The sequence below is a fragment of the Azolla caroliniana genome, unplaced genomic scaffold, assembly GCF_043228905.1.
Source record: "Azolla caroliniana isolate FFs.n. ecotype wild unplaced genomic scaffold, voAzoCaro1.0.p SCAF_11, whole genome shotgun sequence".
NCBI lineage: Eukaryota > Viridiplantae > Streptophyta > Polypodiopsida > Salviniales > Salviniaceae > Azolla > Azolla caroliniana.
The window spans coordinates 2,770,921-2,796,278 of record NW_028230446.1 but is presented as its reverse complement, the minus strand read 5'-3'; the positions used below and the strand labels follow the sequence as shown (position 1 = coordinate 2,796,278).

Genomic DNA, 25,358 nt, shown 5'->3' with positions numbered 1-25,358 from the left:
GGTACTCATAACTTCTTACTAGAATTAGTAGTGTTGAATTTTGTATTTGTAAATGATTACCACATAATTAATAAAATGAACTTGCCTTGCCTATGTCTCTCGATTATTACAACTTCTACATATCAAAACAAAACCCTATGTAATGCCAATCCATCACCTATTTAAGTTGGACAAGTTAATGAGATCCTTCCCAAGATATGCTAATCCCAACAAAAGGGTAGAAAGCATAGTGAATGAATAACTATAAAAATCTCGATGTTGCAAATGATTTTTGGCATAGCTTACGCACTTTGTTAGGTTCATATATACTAAGATGTCTTAGATGTACAAACCACATGCACGCATCCATGTCATTGTGAACCCTCAAAAAAAAAAAGTTGATTTGGACAAGTTGTTATTATTTTTTTTTTTTTGGTCTTCCAAGGAAAAACACCTTGTCAAATATGAGATATGTTTGTATACAAATACAATCCAAATGTGTTCATTGTATCTCTTCCCTAAGCATCCAAAAAATAAAAATATAAAGTTTCTCGCGAGAAGTGAGCCAAAATAACCTCAATTAATTAGTCAATTGACCAACATTATGAAGCATCATCACTCGGAGCTCCGTCATGTCTTCCATTGCATATTTCAACCCCTCACGACCAAGACCTGAATCTTTGACACCTCCATATGGCTACAAAAGTAAATTACCAAAAGCAATGAAAAAGAGAGAATAGATTCTACTCCATGAGGAAGGAGAACTTTATAAATAATTCATATCCACAAGCAAAAGCAATGAAAAAGAGAAATAGAACCATTTGCCTTTAGAGGGAGATACCATTGCCTCTTTAAACAAGGCTTTGGCCTGCTATGCAAGGTAATGGAATATGCGGACCAATGGTGCCTAGGACTTTTCTTCCTAGAACTCAAGATACATAGGGAAAAGTTGTTGAAGGACAATAATACAGCCATAGAAGCTCATCCACAAAGGACAATCATAACTTTCTTTAGCCCCACCACTCCTAATGTTACAAGTCAATCAAGGGATACACAAATAGGCTCCCGACCAGGACAGAACAAAGGGGTTACAATAGATCGGGCAATACAATTTGTCGTGCATGTAGGCCCCGGCCCCATGGACCACGACTGCAGCACCCTTGTCATCGACAGATATAGGCATTATCTCCCGCCATCGGAGGTGCTTCACTCGCTTCGGAGACCTCTCTATTTTGGATCGACCTATGCTACAGATCTTTCGAAGACAAAAGTTACAATATGTCTAACTTGAGAATCTCACATTTGCCAAAAACCAGATTCTCTCGTCTGTTTTATCTTATTTACTTTTATATTTACTGAGTACTACTTCTATTTTGATTTGTTGTTCTCAAAGACGAGACAACACTCAAGATGTAATCTCTTGTTTGGTCTTATTGGCCATTTTGGCCTCTTAGAAGACATTAATATATCTTTCTTTCTTTCTTTCTTTTCTTCACATCATGATTGCATATTAATTGGAGGAAGTCTCGTTTGATCTTATGTACTAAGAGGTGTTTATACAAACGGAAGAGCAAGCATGGGTTGATTGGTGTTCGCAGTGACTACCGATCTCTTCTACCATTGCTCCATTGAGTCTCTGGCTGAACTGAACAAGAATGGAAGCTATGTAACACTAATTATGGATGGTGGCAGATTGTGAAACATAGTTGGCATTCTAATTTGCCACTTCTTGCAAAGGACTTCATTTGGAGAGTATGGTTGGGAGCTTGCTTTGGGATTAGCTCTAAAGAAATGTGGACTAGGCAATTGCTTTGTTTACACTGTTGAAGTAAAAAAATGTACTCATCCTTCCATACAATTCCTGGTTGCTCATCAAATTTGAGGTACATTTCTCAAGTTTGACATGTTTTGTCACGTTTTTATTTGATGCTAAGACAGTCACGAATGTTTGCACAATTCACACAAGTTGATCGAAAAACAAAGACAGATGGTTTTCTTATTTCTGAGGTATTGGGGATTGCGTCAATATTGGGATATATGCAATGTTTTTGCATTTGATGATAGATATGGAGTTAGAGCCTATCAATGAAAGTTGAAGGGAGTATTGATGTGGCAGTTTTGTTCATTGGAGCGAGTTTCCCCCAATGGAGTTTTGACTTTTTTACTAGTGATACAGATGTCCCACTACCCATGTAGCAGTGATATGATTCAGTTGTGGTACCATTGTAAAGTTTTTCATACACATTTATTAATATAATTATGTGTTTTCACCAAAAAAAAGGAGTGCTACTTGGGAGTAAGGAAAATTTGTTTATAAGAACTTTACATGCACATGAAAAAGCTTTAGCTATCTATACAAAGTTTCTTTTTACTTACTTGTGAATCGATCCGCATGCTTGGCACATCGTTGATGACTACGCCTCCAACTTCAAGATGTTCAAAAGCATAAAATGCCTTGTTTATATCACTAACAAAGACTCCTGCCTGTAAACATATTTTTCATTCTCTCTGTGTGAAAAGATTTCAAGGTATATTACACTTCATTTCAAATACCTTCTTGTTTTGCATGTTTATTACTCTGAACTCCTCACATTTTTATTGTTCCAATCTTGATAACCATGAAAATTAGGAAAACATTCAATATTTAGGACAATATTATTTTAAGAATAAGATTACTTGCCTGCAAGCCAAACTTCGATTGATTTACTTCATGGATAACAGATTTGAAGTCACTGTATGAAATCAGTACCATAACTGGACCAAAGACTTCCTCGCAATGTATCTGCATATGGAATTAATATTAGAAAAATACCTAAAAGGCAAGCATAATCTAATATAATGGGAGTATCCTCAATTCAAAGACCATCAACTCGAAAAATAGTAATTAATTTACATTCATTCATGCTAGTAAACTTTGCATGTAGCTTCTTGCCTCTAGCTTCATAGGTAATATAGCATGTAAACTGTAAGCGGACTAATATGTATCATACATACACACTAATATCTATGCACCTATGTGTATATATTTTTTGTATGCGTACATACATACATAACACACCGACACAAAATATATACATAAGAATTTGAGTATATGTTTACACATACATGACATCAGTGCTAATCATCTATCAAAATTTCCTACAAATTTCATACCTCCATTTTCGGATGCACATCTTCCAAAATAGTCGCATCATAGAAACAGCCATCTCTCTTGCCACCAACCAAAATTCTGCAAAGATAATTTAGCGCGTTGATTTCAATGGGTTACTATAGAACATCCCCGTTCGGGTGCTGCTCTTACCTTGCTCCACCTGCAACAGCCTTAGCCACGGCCTTCTCAATCCGCATTGCCTCGTGTTCATCTATAAGAGGTCCAATGAACGTTTCTTCATTCAAAGGATCTCCCTATAAATAACAATCATTAGGCTTCATTAATTAATTTTAGAACTTCATCATCAAAACATGTCAAGATTCATAGCACTACATATAGTTAATAAACCTTGATAAGCTTAGATGTTGCATTCACCAAAGCACCCTTCAGGACTTTGTAATGATCCTGCATAAACATTAAGAGATGTGGCCATAGCCATGAAATTTAGTGAGCTCATCATTCAGCTTTCCAATACCATGCTATATCAACTACTACACACACACACAAGAAATATCCAACTTCACGATGCTACTTATCCTTTACTAGAATTGTCTTTCTAAGATGCTATCTATTGTATTTGAAAGTCTGGCTTGTAATGTTAAATTTTTTTAAAAATAAGCCTCTAATTTTAATTAATATTTAATTTAATCAATCATATGTATAGTTTTCTATTAACATCTCTTGCTTCCGACTAGTTCCTGATTGTTGATTCATTGTTTTGTCTCCAAAAAGCGGTGCTGTAACACAGTGCACTTTGCACATGATGTTTTGAGGCATTAAATTGCTAAATTTCCCTCATGAAAGATGCAAACCTCCCTCAGTACACAAAAAATTAAGGACACAATCTATCCAAGGAATGTTTACAACTTTTGCACACTTCATGTGGAAAGATTTGTTTTCAGGTTGCCAAACAATTTTTTATTTTCTTCCATGTAAATTGAATATTCTGGTCACTGATGTATAAAATTCTAAATGCAATATCCGGTAACATGCTATTAGTTCATGAAGATATCGCTTTAAGAATATTATGATGATGTTTTAATATGAATTGAATTATATCAAAACTTCCAATTTACTATTGTTTTAACCGCTTAAGTTTTAGGGTAAGCACCTGATGTGCCAGGACAGGATACTTCCAAACTATCAAACATTAACACATTCTTTTGAGGCATTGCATTGCCTTCACTATTTTCCCTTACTATTGCTTTAAATAGTTTTGGGTTTCGGGTAGAGTAACTGGTGCGCTAGGACAGAATAATTCTAAGGTATCAATCCTTAAAAATACTTTTTAGGTGTTAATTATCATTTATTCTTTAAATAGCATTACATTTACTTATGTCTTCTAAATTATCAAACAGTTGAGACTATGAGATACATACATCACGAATATATACACGCTGTACACTGATACAAGATTGTCCACTCTGATAGAATGCACCGTGAATAATTCTCGAGACGATAGTTTGTATGTCTGGAACAAAGTCCTAAATGAATTATGAAGAAATGTGTCAATAGTGACATTACTTGTCATTTATTGATAAAACAGAAATTTATGATGAAAAATGTGAAAAACCTCAACAACACATGCAGCATTTCCGCCCAATTCAAGCACTACTTTCTTTTTTCCGGCTTTCTTCTTTATTTCCCACCCAACCTGCAAGAAATATGTTCGATCATCATGAAGATTTATTTTCCCTTGTATAGGTACAAAATTACAAAGATGTATGTAGATTCATACAGTGGGTGACCCGGTGAATGTGACAAGTTTGAATCGCTCATCAACTGTAAAAAGCTCAGCTCCATCTCTTGCACAGGGAAGGATGGAAAATGTTCCTTCTGGTAGCCGACATCGTGACAATATCTCACCCAGTAGTAAAGAACCAATAGGGGTTCGGCTGGAGAAATAACTCTACTTCATCAATTCACAAACTAAAATTAGCTCAGAAATCCTTCCAGCAGGATTCAACATACCTTGCAGGCTTGAGGACAAATGGACAGCCAACTGCCAAGGCAGGAGCGATCTTATGTGCAGCCTGATTATAAAAAATATGCCTTGAACTTTCATATAGAAAAATTGGGGTACCTCTTTCTACTCTTCAGGAATTCCCAATTCTATTAAAGTCTTAGAAATCATAATTATATGAACTCAGAACTACATACCAGGTTCAGAGGAAAGTTAAATGGGCTAATCATGCTGATTGGTCCAATTGGGAATCTCCTAACCTGGATACAGAAATTTCAAGCAATCCACAAATGTCACTTTTATATTGGAGTCAGGAATACCCGAGAAATTTCAGAAACCAACAATTTTCAACCATTCACATCGTAATCGTGCCAAATTTTTCATTTTATACTATAACAAAGGGGTTAATAGAGGGTAATAGTTGAAAGCATACTTACCAGGGCTTGGTACCCTTTTGCTCGTTCAGATATATCCATTTGTGAATATTCTCCAGATCTGGGTTAATGAAGTTCAGAAACTTGTGAATCATTTAAAGTTTTTAGTTTTCAGACATTCCTGCTGAAGCCAAAGCCTGAGAAGGTTAAAATACATATAGCATAACATCCAGAGAGGGCAACTGACACGACAAAGTATGTAGCAACACTGTTTTGTGTGAATTGTAAAGGAAACAGAGCAGACATCTAAAATACATGATTGGAGGTTTAGTTTAAAGCAGATTAAAAAACTTTATGAATTCTATCTTTCTACCTCCTTTACAATAACATATGAAACATAGTTGATTGTGCAACATTTATTATAATTTCGAAGCTTCATGACACCATTATATTAGAAGCAAAGCATTTAAATTACAAGCATTGATATAGTTTTCATTTCCCTGAGAAAATGCTTACATTCTAGTGCTTTCCTCGGCTGCAATCTTGAATGTATCTATAAGCCTTTGCACTTCACCACGCGCATCTCTGAAGCATGTTATTATAAAGCCTTTAGATGACAGGTACTTTATGAAACAAAAGAACATCAACACAAGATGCTGTTTAAAATGTCTCATGTACAATTGGCAGAAAGTGTAGGGAAGTTTGGAGGAATTCACTAGAACCAATTACGGAATAACTGCAAAAAATGATGCACCAAATTGTGTGAAAACACTAAGAGATCAAATTGAAGAACCTTGAACATGACTGTCTTCAAAAGTCCTGGGTGTGTTCGGATGAGAACACTGAAGAAGGAGATGCAAACAATTTGCAGAATGCTTTAATCAAGAGGACTGAACCATAAGGGATTAAAATACCAGCTAGTCATTCACCTCCTCTTTTTGGTTTTTATATTGACGAGGCACTGACTGATTGAATTTGCCTATTGTGCTATTAGCACGTTTGTGGTGTATTATTCACAGTAAAATAAGGGAATGTACCACTACCACTTTGCATGAGACTTTGAACCACTCTACTGGAATACGATGATCAACTAGGCCTGTGATTTATTCCTGCTATAGATGATGTAGCATGGAGAGAAACTATTTATAGACAATAAAAAAGCTGCAAACCCACAAGAAATTTCACAATGGGAAGTATCACCTTTCACACACACCTTCTAATACAGTGCAGTACAGCAGGACTATACCACAACAATCCAATGAGGCTAAATAGATAGAGAAATAGCACTTCAATTCATGCATATCAATGGTCATCTCATGTGAATATTTAAACTTTTTACCGAAGGTTCGTTGAATCATGCTCATCATATACAGCCACTAGTTGTAGGATAGACCATGTACTTTAGGTAGTTTTACTCATTTATATTATTCTCCAAAATGAGTCAACGTTTTCAGATGTAATCTCTTGTTTGGTCTCCTAGGCCACTCTGGCCTTCCTTTTGTGCTTGCTTTCATTCTCTTATTTGGGTTGACTTCTTTTTTCTGGTGAAGGTTAATATGAAAGGTTACATAAATAGAAACAATGAGTTATTTGTGTAAACTAGTTTCTGCATTCTCTTTTACTTTGTTGTCCTAGAAACAAGTGGTACACTTTTGCTTCAAACAAGTTACGCCAACCTCTGCAATAACATCTCCATACAATTCCTTGCTTGTAACAACTTTTCATTCTTAGTATGTGCCCTGAGCAACAAGGCATTTCTGTAAGACTAGTTCAAGGCCAAACAGGACATTGGCGCCACCCCTCGTTTCACTAGGAAAATCAATTGCACTGCCTAGTGGCACTGCTCTTTGATGGCTAAAAATAGCCATGACTTAAACAATTAAGTATATACCACAACTCACAACTGACCATGAATCACACTATTCATGACTTATGATATCACAGATTGAAGTACGATATCAAATTTTTTATTATAATCATATGAATGAGGAACAAACCTTATGGGCTTTCCAGCTTCAAGACAAAGAGCCACAGCAAACTCCTCTGCACGTGATGTCACCTCAGCGACAACTTTTTCAAGTACTTTTTTTCTCTCAAAGCTTGCCATGGCAGCAACTGCAGGAAGGGCCCTTTCTGCTGCCCCTATTGCACTGTCAATATCCTTATGTACTGCTAATGCACACCTTGCAAACACTTTACCAGTATATTTGTTGACAACCTCAAGTTCAGAATTTGGATAAAGTGGCTTGTTTGCTATATAGAATGGGTATGTCTTTATATCTGATTCTTTCACTGAAGCTGGAATTGTCGGACGAACACCTTCAGGCTTTTCAAATTTTACCTTTGGCTTAGGTATAATTTTCTCAGCTTCTTTCTTTTCCTTGACATTCAAGTCAACAACTTTCACCTCTAATGCTGCTGCAGAGAGAGCTGGTGATATTGCCTACAAAAAATGGAACGCATAATTTCAGCTTTCTTTAACAATAGATAACTGGAAATGAAATTTGGTATGTTTAATTTCATCTTTTCTGTTGGAAATAACATACAGTTTTTGAAGTTTTCTTCTTTTGTTGTACGATGCCTGGAAGCTCTTTGTCCAGGATCTCGTTTGCTCGGTCATATTCTATAGGAACCTAGAATATATACACATACTCTCTTGAAAAGGTGTCGTAACATATATTAATATGTGAACAATACAGACATTAGTTTTTACTTTTTGTTTGTATTGATGTCCAAAGGGCACAAAATTATTTTCTCAACATATATGATTTTTCACATAGTCCACATTTCACCTATTGGTGTGCAAAAGGACACATAATTATCTGATTTCACTAGTTGGTTAAATTCGCCTTAAAAGAATCATTGTAATGCTCTCATAGGCCACTTCCTCTTGCATGAAAGAATACCAAAATTTCAATCAACAGCCATCATTGGATACACAAGCCTAAAGACAGTCTTGGGTGACATTGTGATACAAACATATACAAACCAAGCGACTAGTATGTGCATTCTGGGGCTACATTGTTACAATACACATCCTCTAGACAAGGACACATTGTTCAACCGAGCAAGTGGATCTAGTGAGGTGGTATCTCATCCACTACTTGTAGAGCTCGAATGAAGAAATCATATTTACTGACATCCAGTATTTTTGAATCAGAGATGGCGCTCAGCATATGATTACTGTGCAGCTTATATTGATTATTATAGATTTTTACAACCTTCCAGCAAATCATGGATTGATGTAGATTCTCAACCAGTATGAGGGAGATAAGTCGATTAAAATAATTTAATCAGATGGTATATAACAAAGACATGCAAGATGGTATATATTTAATCCCATCCACACAAAGCTAAATCATGTAATCAAAATGATCATTATGAAGCTGGATACACAACAGACTTCGATGAACCCATCAATCCCTTAGGCACAGGATGGAAAATCACAAGAACAATTTCCTACACATTATCAGATACGTTTAGTGACTGCCCATCACCTTGGATGCCTATCTCTCACATGGCATACATAATAATAGCTATGCAGACCTACCCGTCATTACACCAACTGCAGATAGAGACATGTACATATGAAAGTCTGAAACCAAAGATTTGTCTCTGCCAGGTATGTTCCGTAGAGCTTGAAAAGAGGAGCACCATATATATGGCTTTATCCCATATTCTATGAAATCAGAGGACAATGGCACTGCCTCTTTAGGGAAGACTTTGGACCCTTACAGAAAAACATGGGCTTTCCAGGACTACAGACGCCAGGAACTTGTCTCGCTCGAGCATCCACACTACTGGACAAACTCTTGAGAAGCCAACCCAGCCAAATAAAGAACCGTTGTTATCTACTTCATACCCACAGCTCTGCACATATATATCACCCATAGATCCACATACATTAGAGCACACCCTCGAGGAGTCAACCAGAGAGAACTACAAGATTCTATCACTGAAAATGGCCACAATCACAGGGACCTCATTGCAACCTCACTATCTCAGAAAACTAAAGCCATCATTGCCCGTCACAGGAGATGCAAACCTATGCCGTTCCGTTGTAACCATTGTGGCTTAGAATCTCTAATGAGATAACACCCAAATTTCAGCGTTTAATTTGTTTATAGACCATCTATAATATTTATGGTGAAATATAGTTAATCAGTTTTATGCATTAAAAATGCTTTGGTCTCATTGGTTATCTTGGCTTTTGTTGATGATACTCTTTCTTTCTTTCTTTCTATTAAGACAAGAACGGATGTATTTCTTTCATGTCATCTGAGGCTTTGTTCATTGCTATTTTTTAATAAAAAAGTAAACGTTAGTCCGGATATTTCTAAACAAGTTCTTTAGCAAGATATTTGATTACTTCAATAAGCTTGACTCCAGGTGCGGATAAAAATAAGCACTCATGCAAAAGCTTCAGAAAATCGTCTGCATTTGTTACACGATAACCTTGTGCTCCATAACTGCACAAACCAAAACGCTGTTGTACAAGCATAATATAATGAAATCGTAGGCACGGAGGACATCATACCTTTTGGCATACTCAACAAAGTCAGGGTTGGACAAATCCAGCCCAAATCTGCATACAAACATCATCCAATTAGAAGCATCATAATAAATATAATCAATCATTAACATAAATGTCAAGTTATCAATTTATGCTTCAAGTGCCATGATGATATAACAACACTGAATACCTAAGCTCAAGAAAAGTATTGCTGCCAATAAATTCATCAGCGAATAAATATTATGGCAGTGAAGAACTGATGTCTTCTGGATCAATGGTCAGACTTAAACTAACGACTTTGGATTTGTAAGTCTCAGGTATACCTTTCCTAAGAAAAGAAGATATCCTGTAAGGTAGAGAATTGATAAATGGCTAATCATTATGTTTATATCAAATGTCATCAATTCTGGAGTAGCTGCCATTGTTTAAGTTTGACCATATGGCCCTTATCAAGGACTCACATATACAGGAATGCCATGCAAGAGGACGAAACAACATTGTCCTCAAATAATGGAAACCTAGGGAAAAAGGGCAGTAAAAATCTGTCAGCAGTTTGACATCCACTATATCATAGCAGATTGAAGATCCTAGTTTCACAAACAAATGTACAACGTACATATCAGGACAACAATTGGCACCAACAAAAAATAGCAGAACTAGTGATCCCACTTCACAAAATAAAATATAGAGATCTGATATTATTCGTGCACCTGATATTATGGTAACAAAAAAGTACATCAAAAATCTCAAACATTCTACAGAAAAACTTTTTCTACATAATGGTATATGTTTATATATTGAACATTCCCCTCTGTGTAGAAGTATGTAGCATTATCAATGTTTGTTATTTCATCTTTACTTAAAATTAGCATCGGCAAAGCACTGGAAATGTTATTCAGGAAACTTACTTATTAAAACCTGCATGATTTTGTTTCCACTTTATCATTCCATAAGCGTTATCATTCAGGATAATGACTGTTAGGTTTAGCTTCAATCGCACGGCCGTCTCCATCTCCTAGAACCATTATGAAATACATACACAAGTTAGTACTTCAGAATACCCAAAACAGAAATATGTTCATAAATGAAAATAAGATTGAGGATAAAAAAAATACAATTGAACAAAGCCTGTTCACTGCATTTTATTTACTGGAAAATTGAGTGAGTTACATTTTACACACGATTATAGGTGTATTTCAGAAGTCACATTCATAGGAATTCATCCTCTTTGCGAGAGAAACTCTCAACTGGAAATTTTCAAGGATATGTGGACCTTGCTAGCAATTAGACGTTTCTGTCAATATAGTCATCTTGACATTTAGGATGGATCCATTAGAGGAAAACATCTTTTATGGGGATATTCTTTTTGAATGAAACATCATAGAATCAGAGAATCAAGACATATGTACCATATTGGATCATAGAACAATCTTCAGAATAGCCCAGAAAAATTACCTGAGAATTCATCATGAATCCACCATCCCCACAGACAGCAACCACCTTTTTCTGAGGATATAACAAAGAGACTGCCATTGCAGATGGTAAACCTGCTCCCATGGTTGCTAAAGCATTGTCAAGAAGCAATGTGTTTGGTTCGTATGCCTGCAAGGTAAAACAGGGAGCTGCCTTCAATATGTTATCAAATAATTCCCCCTGATTTTTTTAGTCCTATGTAATATTTATATTCATATTTTAATACATTATAATCTCTAAATGATAACATATGCGCATTCGTGAATGTTATTGACCTTATAGCACCTGGCAAACCAGATCTTGTACATTCCTGCATTAGTAAATACAATTGCATAAGTATCAATGGAGGAAAAAATATTTGGATTCTACATTCTTAAAATTTGAAATGCATATCAATGTAGTTATTTCTTATAAAGAATACACAGCAGAAATCTATGTAATTAAATATGCACATGTATGTCTGACTTGTATATGAAGGTGCTTATTATGCTAAGCTGATGTTTCTTACAATAAGAAATCAAATACTATGGATGCATGTATTACAGAAGAATTAGCTGATTTTTGGAACCAAAGATTATGTTAATAAGAACTGTTATGTTTCTCGTTTAATCAAGTTTTACATTTGAAGACAACTATGCAAAATATTCACAATGGCTTATTGATGCACATATACCAAAGAAGCCTTCTCATTTCACTGCCAGCATTTAGCTTTTATTGTAAATACACAGATATCATTTATATAAGTTGTGTCCAAGGATAAATTCGATTCATCCACAATCCAATTTGGTTTCTTGTTTGAAATCAAACTATAACATTTGAGGGTCCTTTTTGCTCACCATTATCCAAACAAACGACACCGTCATCTGGCATAGCCCTCCTATAAAATGATAACGCAATAACATCAAGAATTTATCACAAACTATAATGCATACAAGATTTTATATTTCATGAAATTCCCTGAAAAGATATTATGTTCATGATAATTATTCAGAGACATGAGAGTTCCTATTACATTCATACCCTTAGAAAATTGATTGATAAAGAGATGCAAAATACTCAAGGTTGCATTTTCTGTTTTTCATGAAATAAGAGGGAGATATCATTGCGTCTTTAAACAAGGCTTTGGCCCACTACACAAGGTAATGGAATATAAGGTTCCTATGACTTTTCTTGCTAGAACTCAAGAGACACAGGGAAAAGTTGTTGAAGGATAATAGTATGGCCAGACAAGCTCGTCCACAAAGAAAAATCACAACTTTCTTTAGCCCCATCACTCCGAATGCTACAAAGCCAATCAAGAGCTACATAAATGGGTTCCCAACCAGGACCGAAATAAGGGTTTACAAATAGATCATACTATAGCAATTTGTCGGGCACATAGGCCCCGGCTCCATGAACCACAATTTCACCACTCTTGTGATCAACAGATAGAGGCTATTATCTCCCCCCATCACAGGTGCTTCCCTCGTTTCAGAGACCTCTCCATTCTGGATCAACCTACGCTAGAGGTTTTACATAGAGAGATTGGCTGGTTCAGGAGAGTTCTTAGCAGAATATCATTGTATGCCAATGACATTGTGTTGATCTCTGTCTCTCAAGAGGGCCTACGAAGACATATAAATACTTTAAAGTCATTTGTATAGAGGACGATTCGTCGGTCGACCATGATAAAACAAAAGTCATGGCATTTAACACCACTCAAGCAGGGGTAACTAAATCAGAACCAGACTTCTTCTTGGGAGAGGTAAAGATAGCAACACACAATCCTACACATATCTACGAGTAACACTCATAGGGTCTTGGTTCTCCCTACATGAGGCTGCATGTGCTAGACTTTTTCGTGGTTATGCAGCACTTGGTAACTTGAAAGACAATGTACACCTCCCATTTCAAAATAGCTTCATTTCTCCACACTTCAACATGATTAAAGTGGAAAAGAATAGAGTGGTCCAAACATCTATTATTAAATTGAAAATAAATGAACATGGATCAGCCCTATGTTGGAAATAAAGGGCCATCGTGCCTTTTATTAGTGCACAGGTGTGAACGCACTCGTAGCACATTTTGACTTGTACATACATACATACATACATATATATATATATATATATATATAAACCATCAGAGCAGAGCAGGTTAGAGCAGGTCATTTTTTCTGCAAAGCAGCTCACGTTTTTTGCAGAGAAAGTTTTTGTTTTTGCGGAGCAAGTCACATTTTTGACCATGTATAGCAGAAACATCTTGTAGACTTTGATAGTGTGGATCAATTTATTTTTTTTGCCCGTGGTTGTTGTACAGTGCATGTACCAACAGATATTGCCTCTAAAAACTTATTTGCAGATCTAAAATTTTCTGTTTTCAGTGTGGCTATATATCATTGGTTGGTACTTGTTTGTACCTTAGTTCACTTGTGTGAGAGTCTATAGGCTTAGTTTTTTTTTTGCTTAAGTTTTGGTCCTCCTTTTGGGCTAAGAAATCATGATTGGCAGCACTGACAGTAGCCATCTTATGCAAATCAAGATGGTTGAGGGTGCAAATAATTTTGTGGTATGGAAAAAGCAGTGCTACAACATCGTGCTGCAGAAGAAGCATGCAAAGCCTATTAAAGTCAAAGGAGTAAAGCCTACAGATATAAACCAAGATGATTGACAAGAGTTGAACGAGCTTGCACGCTCGACTATTGAGTTATCAATTTCTGATGCCTTGTTGTTTAATATTGAAGGTTTGGACACTGCCTATTCTATATGGACTAGGCTAGAGGAACTGTAGCCCAAAAGCCAACAGGTAGCAAAGTTTATTAGCTTAAGAAACTTATGGATTTGCGCATGAAAGAGGGCACACCTATGTCAACTCACCTGAGTGAGTTCAATTCCATTTTCAGCCAGTTGGTTGCCTTGAAATTCATCATTGATGATGAGTTAAGGCCACGTTTTTATTTTGCACCTTGCCAAAAAGCTGGGATACTTTCAAGACTGCTATGAACAATTCAAATGTGATGCTTCTTTATGCCGATGTAGAGAGTTCTCTAGTCGTGGAAAAGATGAGTTGCCAGAACAATGCATCCAATAAGTCCTCTAGTGCGTTGCATACTAGGGGGTAGGTCACAGCAGAGAGGCAAATTTGATAGTAATGATTGCAGTAAATCACGTGGTAAAGATGTAGAATGCCATCACTGTGGCAAAAAGGATCACTTTAAACGTGATTGTTTCAAATGGAAGAAAGAGAAAGGAAAGGGCAAGAAGACAGATGATTGCATCGAAGAGAAGAGAGACATTCAACCGAGGAAGAGCAATGCTAAAATTGAAGAGGTGAATGTAGTCATTCATGACCGTGATAGTGGAAATGATGTACTCTTTGTCTCTTCATGCCACAGAGAACATGCTTTACTTGCAGATACGGATGGTGACATGCACACTTGGATACTCAATTCCGGTGCTTCTTTTCACGTCACCCCTCATAGTGAGTGGTTTTCAGATTACACAGGGGGGTCGACATGGTGTTGTCCATCTTGGGGACAACTATGCATGTGAAATTGCAGGTACTGGCATGGTTCTGCTTTCACACTTTAGCATGTACGGCATGTACCTCAGCTCAAGAAGAGCTTGATTAGCACAGACAGCTAGAGGACGATGGATTTCACACCACCTTTGGTGATAGAAAATGGAAGATTTGTAAGGGATCTAGAGTTATTGCCAAGGGTGGTAAAAGTGATACTTTGTATCCTCTCCATGTATCTAGTGTGAGTGACCATGTTGTTGCCATAACCGAGCAGCCAAGTGTTTCTTTGTGGCATGGCCATTTGGGACACATGAGTGAAATTGGTATGAAAGTACTTTCTCATTTGGGTTACTTGCCTTGTCTTCGTTATACTAATTTTGAGCATTGTGTTCATTGTATTTATGGTAAACATGTACAAACATCTCATAAAAAGTCTCTTTCGCTGAAATCTTCCCCGCTTGAGTTAGTACATTCAGATGTATGTCAGATGCCAGGGCTATCATTAGGGGGGAAAGAAGTACTTAGTCACTTTTGTCGATGATGCTACATGGAAGGTATGGGTTTACCCTATTCGTAGCAAGGATGAAGTACTCGACAAGTTTCGAACATTCTTGGCATTAGTTGAGAATCAAATTGATAAGACGCTTAAGTGTCTTCGCTCTGACAATGGTGGGGAATATATCTCCAAGGCCTTTCAAGCATTTTGTGACAGCAAAGGGATAAAGAGGGAACTCACTGCCCCTTATAATCGACCCCAAAATGGAGTTGCAGAGCGTATGAATTGGACTATTCAAGATAGGGTCCATACTACGCTGTCTCATGCTGCGTTACCCCATGGTTTTTGGCAGAGGCTGTTATGACAGCTGTTCACTTGATTAATTGGTCACCTAACAGGTCTTTGGGAGGGGGAATACCTCAAGAAACGTGGTCAGGCAAGCCACCTTCATATGCTCACTTGAGACTGTTTGGCTGTGAGGCTTTTGTGCACATTCGTAAAGAAGAACGCAACAAACTTGAGCCAAAGTCCTGCAAATGTATTTTCCTAGGATACGGTGGCGAGGGTGAAATGGAGTATAGATTGTGGGATCCCGAGAAAAGAAAAATAGTACGCAGCAATGATCTTATCTTCTGGGAAAATCGCATGCATAAACAACCCGAAAAGACTGAGGAAGTACGTAGGGTTGTATTCTGAGAAGAAATACCTTTGAGACAGAAAAATGTGCCCGCTCTACAGCAGCAAACACCTGCTGTAAACTTACCAGCAAATGCAGAAAATGAGGCTGGAAATGATCAGCCAGCCTTTGCCCATAATGATAACCACCAAATCTGCAGGAACGGCTAGAACAGCAAGCTGTTAATGCTGATTTGCAGAGCTGAAATGCCTGGACAGCAAGTTGAAAATGATGATTTGCAGGCTCAACAGCTACCAAACAATGAGCATTGGGTTAGGAGATCGTCTAGAGTTACTAAACAGCCTGAAAGATTTGTTCCTGATGCAAACTGTGTGGCTGATTATGTCATGGTGACTGATTGTGGCGAACCGTCTTGCTTCAAGGAAGCAATGGACAGAGAGGACAACAAGAAATGGTATAAAGCCATGTTTTCAGAGATGGAATCTCTTGAGAAAAATGACACTTGGGATTTGGTCCAGTTGCGTAAAGGGCAGAAAACACTTCCATGCAAATGGGTTTATAAAATGAAGGTCATTTCTGATTCCTCGCCAAAGTACAAAGCAAGATTGGTTGCAAAAGGATACAAGCAGGAATATGGAGTTGATTTTGATGAGATCTTCTCGCCTGTAGTCAAGATGACTAAATTAAGAACCATTTTGGGCTTAGTTGCAGCTGAAGATATGGAGCTCATACAGATGGATGTGAAGACCGCCTTTTTACATGGCGATCTGCATGAAGACATATATATGCAGCAGCCTGAAGGTTTTGTGGCGAAAGGCAAAGAGAAGATGGTTTGTAAGCTCAAAATTTATTGCCAGACCCTATACGGATACACATCTATCTCATGCACTCCATAGTGTAATAGGGAAGCTCAGGACCTCTTCACATCAGTTACAAATTGAGACAGACAGATATACACGTGTTAACCTAAGGAAGAACGGATATGCCATCAGGGGGGTGGATCCTCCTTTGAACATTTCAGGTTGGCTCCTGATAAATATGCAATTTCTCATTTCGTCTCAACTTTTCTGGTATTGGAACAACACTATCTCTGCCAACTGATCTTTTTTATGTCATTAGAGGTAGATACCTCTGCCTATTCAAACAAGACTTTTGTTTGATATTCAAGATAATGGAATACAACGGCCAACGATGCATTGGGACTATTTTTATTAGAACTCAAGAGACATTGAGAGAACTTGTTGAAGGACAGCGATATGATCAAAACAACTCATTAATAAAGAACGATCACAATTTTCTTTAGTTCTATCACTCCTGGTGCTACAATCAATCAAGGACTACAGAACTGTGGTCTCAACCAAGACACTCAATAGATCAGGAAATAAAGAGAAATGTGTCATGCACGTAGGGCACAACCATCTGGAACACGGACTCATCACCCTAGTCACCCTCAAATAAAGGCGATAATCACCCCATCTTGGAACAGTCCATGTCAGAGGATTTTCAAAGACAAAAGCTTCAGTATATGTAAGTCCTTAGAATCTGAAGTCCTTAGGTATATACATTCTTTAGTACCATATCTTTAGTGTATCTATTTTGGTTTGTTGTTCTTAAAGAAGAGAAAACTTTGTGAGATGTAATCTCTTGTCTGGTCTTATAGATAATTATAGCCTCTTAAAATATGTTAACATAGCTTTCTTTCTTTCAAAGTTCTCTTGGATACTTGATCTTGAATGCTTATGTATATGGGAGGAAGTAGTAAAACTACAGGAAATAAATGCAGAAAAAGATTATTATAATATGAGAATGAAAGAATTTGCATAATTAATTCTAATAGTATGCCTCGCAGATCAGTTTGATTTTATCTTAGAAAAATGGTATTTCTGAAAATAGTTCTTTCTTTATTTTGAGTAGATATCACCAACTATTTCCTAAATGATCATTTTGTCCTAACTTTTTCCAACATTTTCCAATCTTCTGTATCGTGATTTGAATTGTATCCTCTTCTTTAGTCACGTCTTAGTCTTATTCTATTTACTTTTTTCTCAGTTACATTATTTTAGTTTGTTGTTCTCAAAGAAGAGACAGCATTTTAAAATGTAATGTATTGTTTGGTTTTATATGCCATTTGGGCCTCTTAAAAGATGTTAATATATCCTTCTTTCTTCTTACATGTAAAACGAAATTCACAAGCAAGATATGAAACAAAGTACTGCACCTCAAATCAGCAACAACACGTTGAGGTTGCAATGGAAAAGACGAATCATCTACACCCTTTATCATGTGCAACTCCATTTCACGTTTTGTCTATATCCATGCAAAATATAAAGAACCCACTTGAGAAGCCTAGCTATGTCTAGAATTAAGATTAAAGCAAGTTTTTTAGTTAAAGCTTATTTCTGTAAAAATGAATCCACGCAGGCTGTTGACCATGCTTTTGCAGCATCTATGCTCCATAGATACATGGGCTAGCATGTGCTACACATAAAATTTCTCATTCCTGTCTACACAGGTGCCAGGAGCTATATCATGGAGATTATGAAAAATGATGTATCAGTTTGATACAACCTATGCATCATTTAATAGAGTTCTTCAAATATATATGATTCGTTGCCGATGGGATTCAAAAAGCAAAATTGATGTGGTATAAAACTCTCCAAATTAGTTTTATTTTCATGGGTTACGGTTCGCATTGTACCTGAAGCATGTATCCATAGTCCCAATGTGACTGCCTTATTAAGCTTTCGTTAAGTTGCCATACTGCATTAGCAATATCACCGACCACTTCCACCTGCAACAGTATCAATAAATGCACAAACAGGACATGTGCAAACTTGCACAGATCGAGATGCAAAGCTAAAAATAGCTCTCTAGATATACCTGTGGAAAGTAGACGTTATCCACTTTGGCAGAGTAGAAGTTTACGTGTATAACTACAGGAGGTTTTCCATGCCTGCACATTATAAAGTTAATCATAAATGGAAAGCACATTGTCAAACTCAACAAACAGCTGATGTACAAAGTATGCTTACTCCATGAAGAACGGTGGCTTTTCAACAACATCATGACCAATGTTAATGATAAGGTCAGCATTTTCAACGCATATATGTGGATAATCCATGGCCGATAAAGCACAACATCCAAGGTATAAGGGATGAGCCTCTGCAGAATAAACAAAAGGATAATGTGTGCTCTTCTTTATGGAAAATGAGCTAATACACACACCTTAACTTAGAAAGGATTGATTGAATTAAATGCACGGTAGTATCATTGTACATTAAATAAGCTGTAGAAACAAAGCACGTAGGTAGCATTTCATCAGTCTAAGTCGACGATTACTACCTTTGGTTTCTAACTTGGAAGTGAACTTTCCATCATAAACACAGTTTCCTGACTGAGAATAAGTTAGGAAAACAGAAATACTGGTGGATGCCCTTCCAGGCTCACAATTCAGTCAATTTTAAATATTCATAAGAGTTCCAATTCTTCATTATAAGTATCACTTAATTCCTTTTTTTAGTGCCTTAAAGTTTTTAAGGGTGTGGATGCTCCTTTTCTCAAGACATTACCAGTTATTACTCCTTTCCCCATTTGAGTTGTCACAAAAGGTATGCCTAGTCTGTCTATAAACTGTCGAAGCCTGAGTTACATGAAAAAAACATCTGTTAAGATTGATCCCTAAATATTTTGTGCATGAATGTCTGTTCTCATTTCTCTTCACAAGAAATTAATCTATTTCAGTTTATATCATTCATACAGTCCCATCCCACACAGCTTTGATGGGATTTAGGGTCTAAAACCAAAACTTAATTTACCAAGGTAATTCCAGTACTCCTTGAAAGTGGTTCCATCCATTTTGCAAATTTGCTCACTGAGTCACAATTTTGATAGAGGAGAATATTATGTAACCTCCCGTTGCTTTATCACATTATCCTTCCCAATGGAATTTGGCTTGATCGATAGAATGTTTAACTTCCAGATTCTTGAGACTTAAAATGCGTCAACAACTTCTTGCTTCAGTATTTTTTGTACGGAATCTAACTATCTGACCACTTTGCCAAAAAATTGTTTGTGCCCAAAGAACGAAAGATATATTAACGTCTTCTAAGGCCAAAATTGGCCCAAAGCAAAGAGACAATGGAACTAGATACTTCTCAGATCTAGTGACTCTTTATATGTGATACGTCTTTTCTACAAATCTTTGCAATCCCACTGTATATGCCTAAGATCTCATATAGTTTACTTTCTCCTCCCTACACAGAAAAGCATCAAGAGTCTCCACAGCTTAGCCCTAATCACACCACCCACTGCATAGAAAGCTCGTAAACTCTTTCAACTATTCCTAACGATGACTTCATCCGGGCCAAAATCCTAAATGCTCCAATGCACAATGTTCACAAAAGAACAATAGAAATTGGTTTTAATTAAGAGCCATGTCAAGAAGTTAGACATGGAACCATCTACGTCCTGCACTAACCTCTCGAATCATGTTTGAAATGAATTATATATGATAGACCCTATATAAACTTTGTCAGATTTTAGAGATAATGATATATAGTATTTCTCTTCCAGCCTGTCTGCACATTATTCTTCGAATATAATGTGTACACTTACATAAATCCCATTCGTAAATTGTAGAGAGAGAGAGAGAGAGAGAGAGAGAATTTTTGTTTTGCTTGCCTACGTAATGTCCATACGCTATTCTTCCAATATAAAATATCCAATGTTTGTGTATATTTTAGAGATCACTGATACATAATTCTTGTTTTCCCTTCATATCTGACGTGCATACACTATTTTTCCCTCCATATAAGACTTAAATCCAGCCTTGTGTAAATTTTAAACACAGTGATATATAATTTTGGTTTACACTACTCTCCCATTCAATGTAGTTTGTTTCGTTTTTAGAGATAAAGATATATAAAGTTTGTTTTTCTTTCCTGTCAAATTTCCATACACTATCCTTACTTCCATAAACAAGACTTACATCCATAAATGTCTATGTGTGATTTCTGGATAATGAATGTGATATAGTTTTTGTTTTGAAAAAGCTTCGAAATATCCTCAAATTCTTCTTTATTTCTACAAATATCCCTGACTTTTCGTTATTCTCAAAAGACCACTATCTCAGAGCAATTACACGGTCAATTAGTCCCTTTTTTCTCTACTTTAGGGGTGGAATGAGGGCATCTGGAGAAATAACGAAAATTCAGGGGCACTTGTAGAAATAAACAAACCCTTGGGGCATTTGGGAGCTTTTCCCGCTCTATTTTTCATTCCATGCATGGTAACCATTTTCCATGTGTATCAAGACTTACATCTTTTGAGTACGTTTTCTATTTGCTCCAGCAGCAATCAACAACAAAGGACAAGAAGCTGCTTCTATCATTTCCACAGCTTTTTTTATGGCCTTCGCTTCGGCTACGGGACGCCGAACCGTGTGAACAGGAAAAATGTCTCCCTCTGCCATTGTTTCAGCTATGTCTTCTGGTAATTCTAAATGCACTGCACCAGGACGCTCCTCTTCTGCTTGTCTTACACTATCCCTTACCAAAGAAGAAATAAGCTCACCATCTGCTATCTGCTTAGTAAACTGCAAATTTGAACATTTTGAAAATTATTTGATACACCGACATTAGCCTAACTTACTCATCCGGGATAAATGATTGGAGATTTGAAAGCTTTGCTATGTTTAGACACTGGAAACTTGAAATTTTGAAGCTACTAATTAATGACGTAATATCTAAATTTCTGATGCAAGCGTGGTTGGAACATGACACCTTTGCTACTGCAAAGTTGAAATTTTGAATCTATTTATGAAGGCCTAAATTCATCTAAATTTGATGTCACACATGAATGATTGAACCGTGAATGTTTTCTGTAGTTATTTTATTACCTTTGTGATTGGCCGCATACTCTCCACTATATCGATAACCTGAAAGGAGCCTTGTTTGCTTTTACGAATAGGTTTTTGGCCTGTTATCATCATCTGAGCAAGTCCATTTGAGAGCATGTAAGTTAGAACGTATGCAGACAGCTATTATTGAAAGATAAACTTGCACAAGTGAATACTGGATAAATCTATAAATCCATCTTTTATAAAAAGCAATAGAGTAGTTTGTAGGGCTCGAAACAGATGTTTTGGTTTGTTTATACTGCTATAGTAGATAAAACGCTCACCTATGTAGTATATCAATGCATATTTGAACTTCAGTATTCTACCTACTGCATTTTAGCCTCACCTTAGGATGGATACTCATAGGTTAAACAAGCCATTACAACCATCTATGGCATAATTTGTAAACATTCACTTTACAGATTAGTACACGTTGAATTAATAAACAAACACGCACATACATACATATAAAGGAATTCAAACTTCCCGTTTCATATTTTTTAAGGTAGGCATCTTCTCCTCTGTTGTAGATGAACAGAGCCCAATCATGATCTCCCCCCCCCCCTCTCTATTTCTCTTTCTTTGTCTCCCTTTATTATGTGAATTTAGGTATAAAAACAAAAGTAGTTACATATACACACATTCATACACATGCAGTAGATACTTTATAAATATATGCATTTATTGACGACATTCTTCACCGCAATATTCTAGTAATCAAAATCAATCAATTTCCCAAACTGCGAGCTTGCTACAGGATTCTACTAATGAAAACCAGTGAAAAATCTCAAATAACTGTTGTAAAAGTCAGAAGTTTATAACGTTTACCATAGGATTCAACAATGACTAAAACAGAATAAATCAAGCGTGGTGGGGAATAACCAAATTTCCATCGCAATTTAATTTCTGATAAAAATATCCAAGAAAGGTTCGATTGAATAAAAGGAAAAACAAGTCTTACAAAAAACTTTGATAAATAGACTACATTTATTCCAATCAATGAAACAGATCCGTGCATTTTAGCGATGCATTAGATGTGGCTAGAATGGAATAAATTCATATAATAAACCAAATAGTAATTGCATATTATTAAGGAATGGTTACTCACCATAGGGAATCCTGCTAATTGTGCATAAGCTGCAGCAGTTGTAAAATTAGTTGCTCCTGGACCTAGAGTTGAGAGACAGACACCCACTTTCCCAGTTAGCCTTCCCACTGTTGCTGCCATGAATCCAGCTGCTTGCTCATGCCTTGTCAATATTAACTTTATACTTGAATCTCTGAGAGATTCCAGTAGATCCAGATTCTCCTCGCCTGGTATTCCAAAGATGTATCTGCGCAGATATACACATTATATTGTCACCCCTCTACACAATTAGACTCTGGGAAAGACTCCCAATGCCCCCCGTTTCCCCCAAATCTTTTCTTTAGCTCCTCAAATGCCCGCCCTTGAGTTTTTCATTGTTTTCCCCAACTATTTGTGCAATTTGAGCAATTATATGTATAAAATCATCCAAGCTTTTGCTTGACAGTTGTATGTGCTGTTTGAGCAATTATGTTTTTAAATTCCTTCTCCTCTCTGTCCCTTTATTGGAGTAACCACGGGCGTTTCAACTAGATATAGCAAAAACTTGCGGGGTCAATCATTATAGATCTCTCATTGAGAGAACTAAGAAACAATCTCCTGAAATGTTTGTTATATATTATGCGAGAAGAAAATTACTTAGCACAATTCTAATTTCTCATACTTAATTATGATGATATTTGTGTTATTTCTATTTATTGCAATTCGGAGTGTCAGAAAAGTAAAATCATTGAATGGTGAACCCAAACATTTTAATGCGGTTTGAAAGTCAGAATGCCGAAAATGAATGGACTTTATGTGTCAATTCCAAGTTACCAAGCTAACATGATGGATATGCTCAATGCGCACCTAAATTGCCAATAATAATTAACGCTCAGTTTATCTCTTCTCTAAGGTTTTTTGCGAAATGGAGAGCTTTGGATTCTTCAATCTAATATAAATGAGAACGGCCATCCATGAACATAGTTCACTAAGTCAGAAGGTCATATTGAAATGTTTCACTGATGCTTATTACATGTGTTTGCAGGAAAATATTTATGAAAATATAGAATTAAGGACATGTTATGCACGGAAGAAGAAAATTAGATGTAGCGTGTGCCATGACTACTGTAGACGAATTAATCTTTTTGATCGACATTAGCGTGTATCTCTATCTAAACCATTATATTCTCTAATTCTTCCATGGAGCTAATAGAACATCTTCTTCTTCGTCTTCTTCTTCTTCTAAACAAACATTAAGTACTAATTTCTGTCTTTGTTTTATGCAGATCAATCGTTCTGATCAAATCCTTGATCATGAGGATCAGAACTGGGCACAAATCAACTTTCACTGATTTGCAATCACATTTGAGTAGATCTAAACAAAATTAAAGCAGACAAATCATTAACTTTTTCATCTTAAAGATCACAGAAATTTAAGACGCAACAATAATGACCAAAATATATTGTTCATTATACATAAAAATCGTTACCATGAAAACATTTAGCTATTATAATAGGAGATCCGGTGTCTGGAGAGTAATTCCATGGATTAATCATATCATTATTCACTATGGAAAGACTTGAATTCAATGGATGGATGGAATGGCAATTCACGTGAATCATTTACTTCACTCGTTATTCAGTTCGAACAGATCAAACAATATTAATGAAATTCATTCTGAATTAATCATTCTTGATCGGCGTATTAAAAATTAGGTTCGGGAATTTGGAACACGTGATAATAGGGATTGTTTTCGGTAATTAATTAAACTTCTATACATATTGAATATGTATTCGCCTTAAATCTTCAGTATAAATATCTATACTAACATGCTTAAACCTGTTCCGAGAGAATTCAACCATCACACTTAGCCTAAGGGCAGACGATCCATGGAATGGAATTAGCTTGAAGATTGATGAGATGAAAGATTATATTTTGATCACAATGCTTATAGATTACAATAGTGACGATCTCTAATAACTGGTTATAATTCGTCTTCTTCAGGAATCCTCTCTGTGATCTCTCTCTCGATGACTTACTTGATGTTCTCGTTTTCGAGAGCTCGGACAAATATGTCTGAAGCTTTATGGAGCTCCTTCTTCTTCTCATGTGCTTTCTGATGATAATCTGAGGATAGACTGACCTCCATATCTGCAATGAGTTCCTAGCTGAGAAACAGTAAAGAATCTGGTCAACAAGGTAGTTAGGGTTTTCACAGAAATTGTCGCAGAGATTAAAGCAGTGAAAGAAATGGAAACCTAATCCAGCAACAACAGCGTCGAGAAGGAGAGGAACAGGAAGAAGAGAGAGA

At 36.5% G+C, this 25,358-nt stretch overlaps 1 protein-coding gene across 1 annotated transcript; it reads right to left on the bottom strand.

Moving 5' to 3' along the window:
• Positions 1-216: 216 nt before the first annotated feature.
• Positions 217-25,358, bottom strand: LOC147857587 (uncharacterized). The gene is made up of 31 exons (XM_087327436.1): positions 25,306-25,358; positions 25,087-25,215; positions 23,089-23,314; positions 21,981-22,073; positions 21,403-21,677; positions 19,654-19,724; positions 19,117-19,246; positions 18,965-19,037; positions 18,783-18,875; positions 18,303-18,391; positions 12,290-12,330; positions 11,729-11,763; positions 11,436-11,582; positions 10,889-10,995; positions 10,005-10,052; positions 9,837-9,936; positions 8,014-8,100; positions 7,465-7,910; positions 5,984-6,052; positions 5,531-5,588; positions 5,291-5,353; positions 5,102-5,163; positions 4,869-5,025; positions 4,704-4,784; positions 4,510-4,614; positions 3,479-3,535; positions 3,281-3,384; positions 3,133-3,208; positions 2,656-2,761; positions 2,356-2,459; positions 217-676 (listed from the first exon to the last, which is right to left on the bottom strand). Exons 2-31 carry the CDS (start codon positions 25,194-25,196, stop codon positions 560-562), a joined length of 3,330 nt encoding a protein of 1,109 aa, XP_087183562.1. The 5' UTR covers positions 25,197-25,215; positions 25,306-25,358; the 3' UTR covers positions 217-559.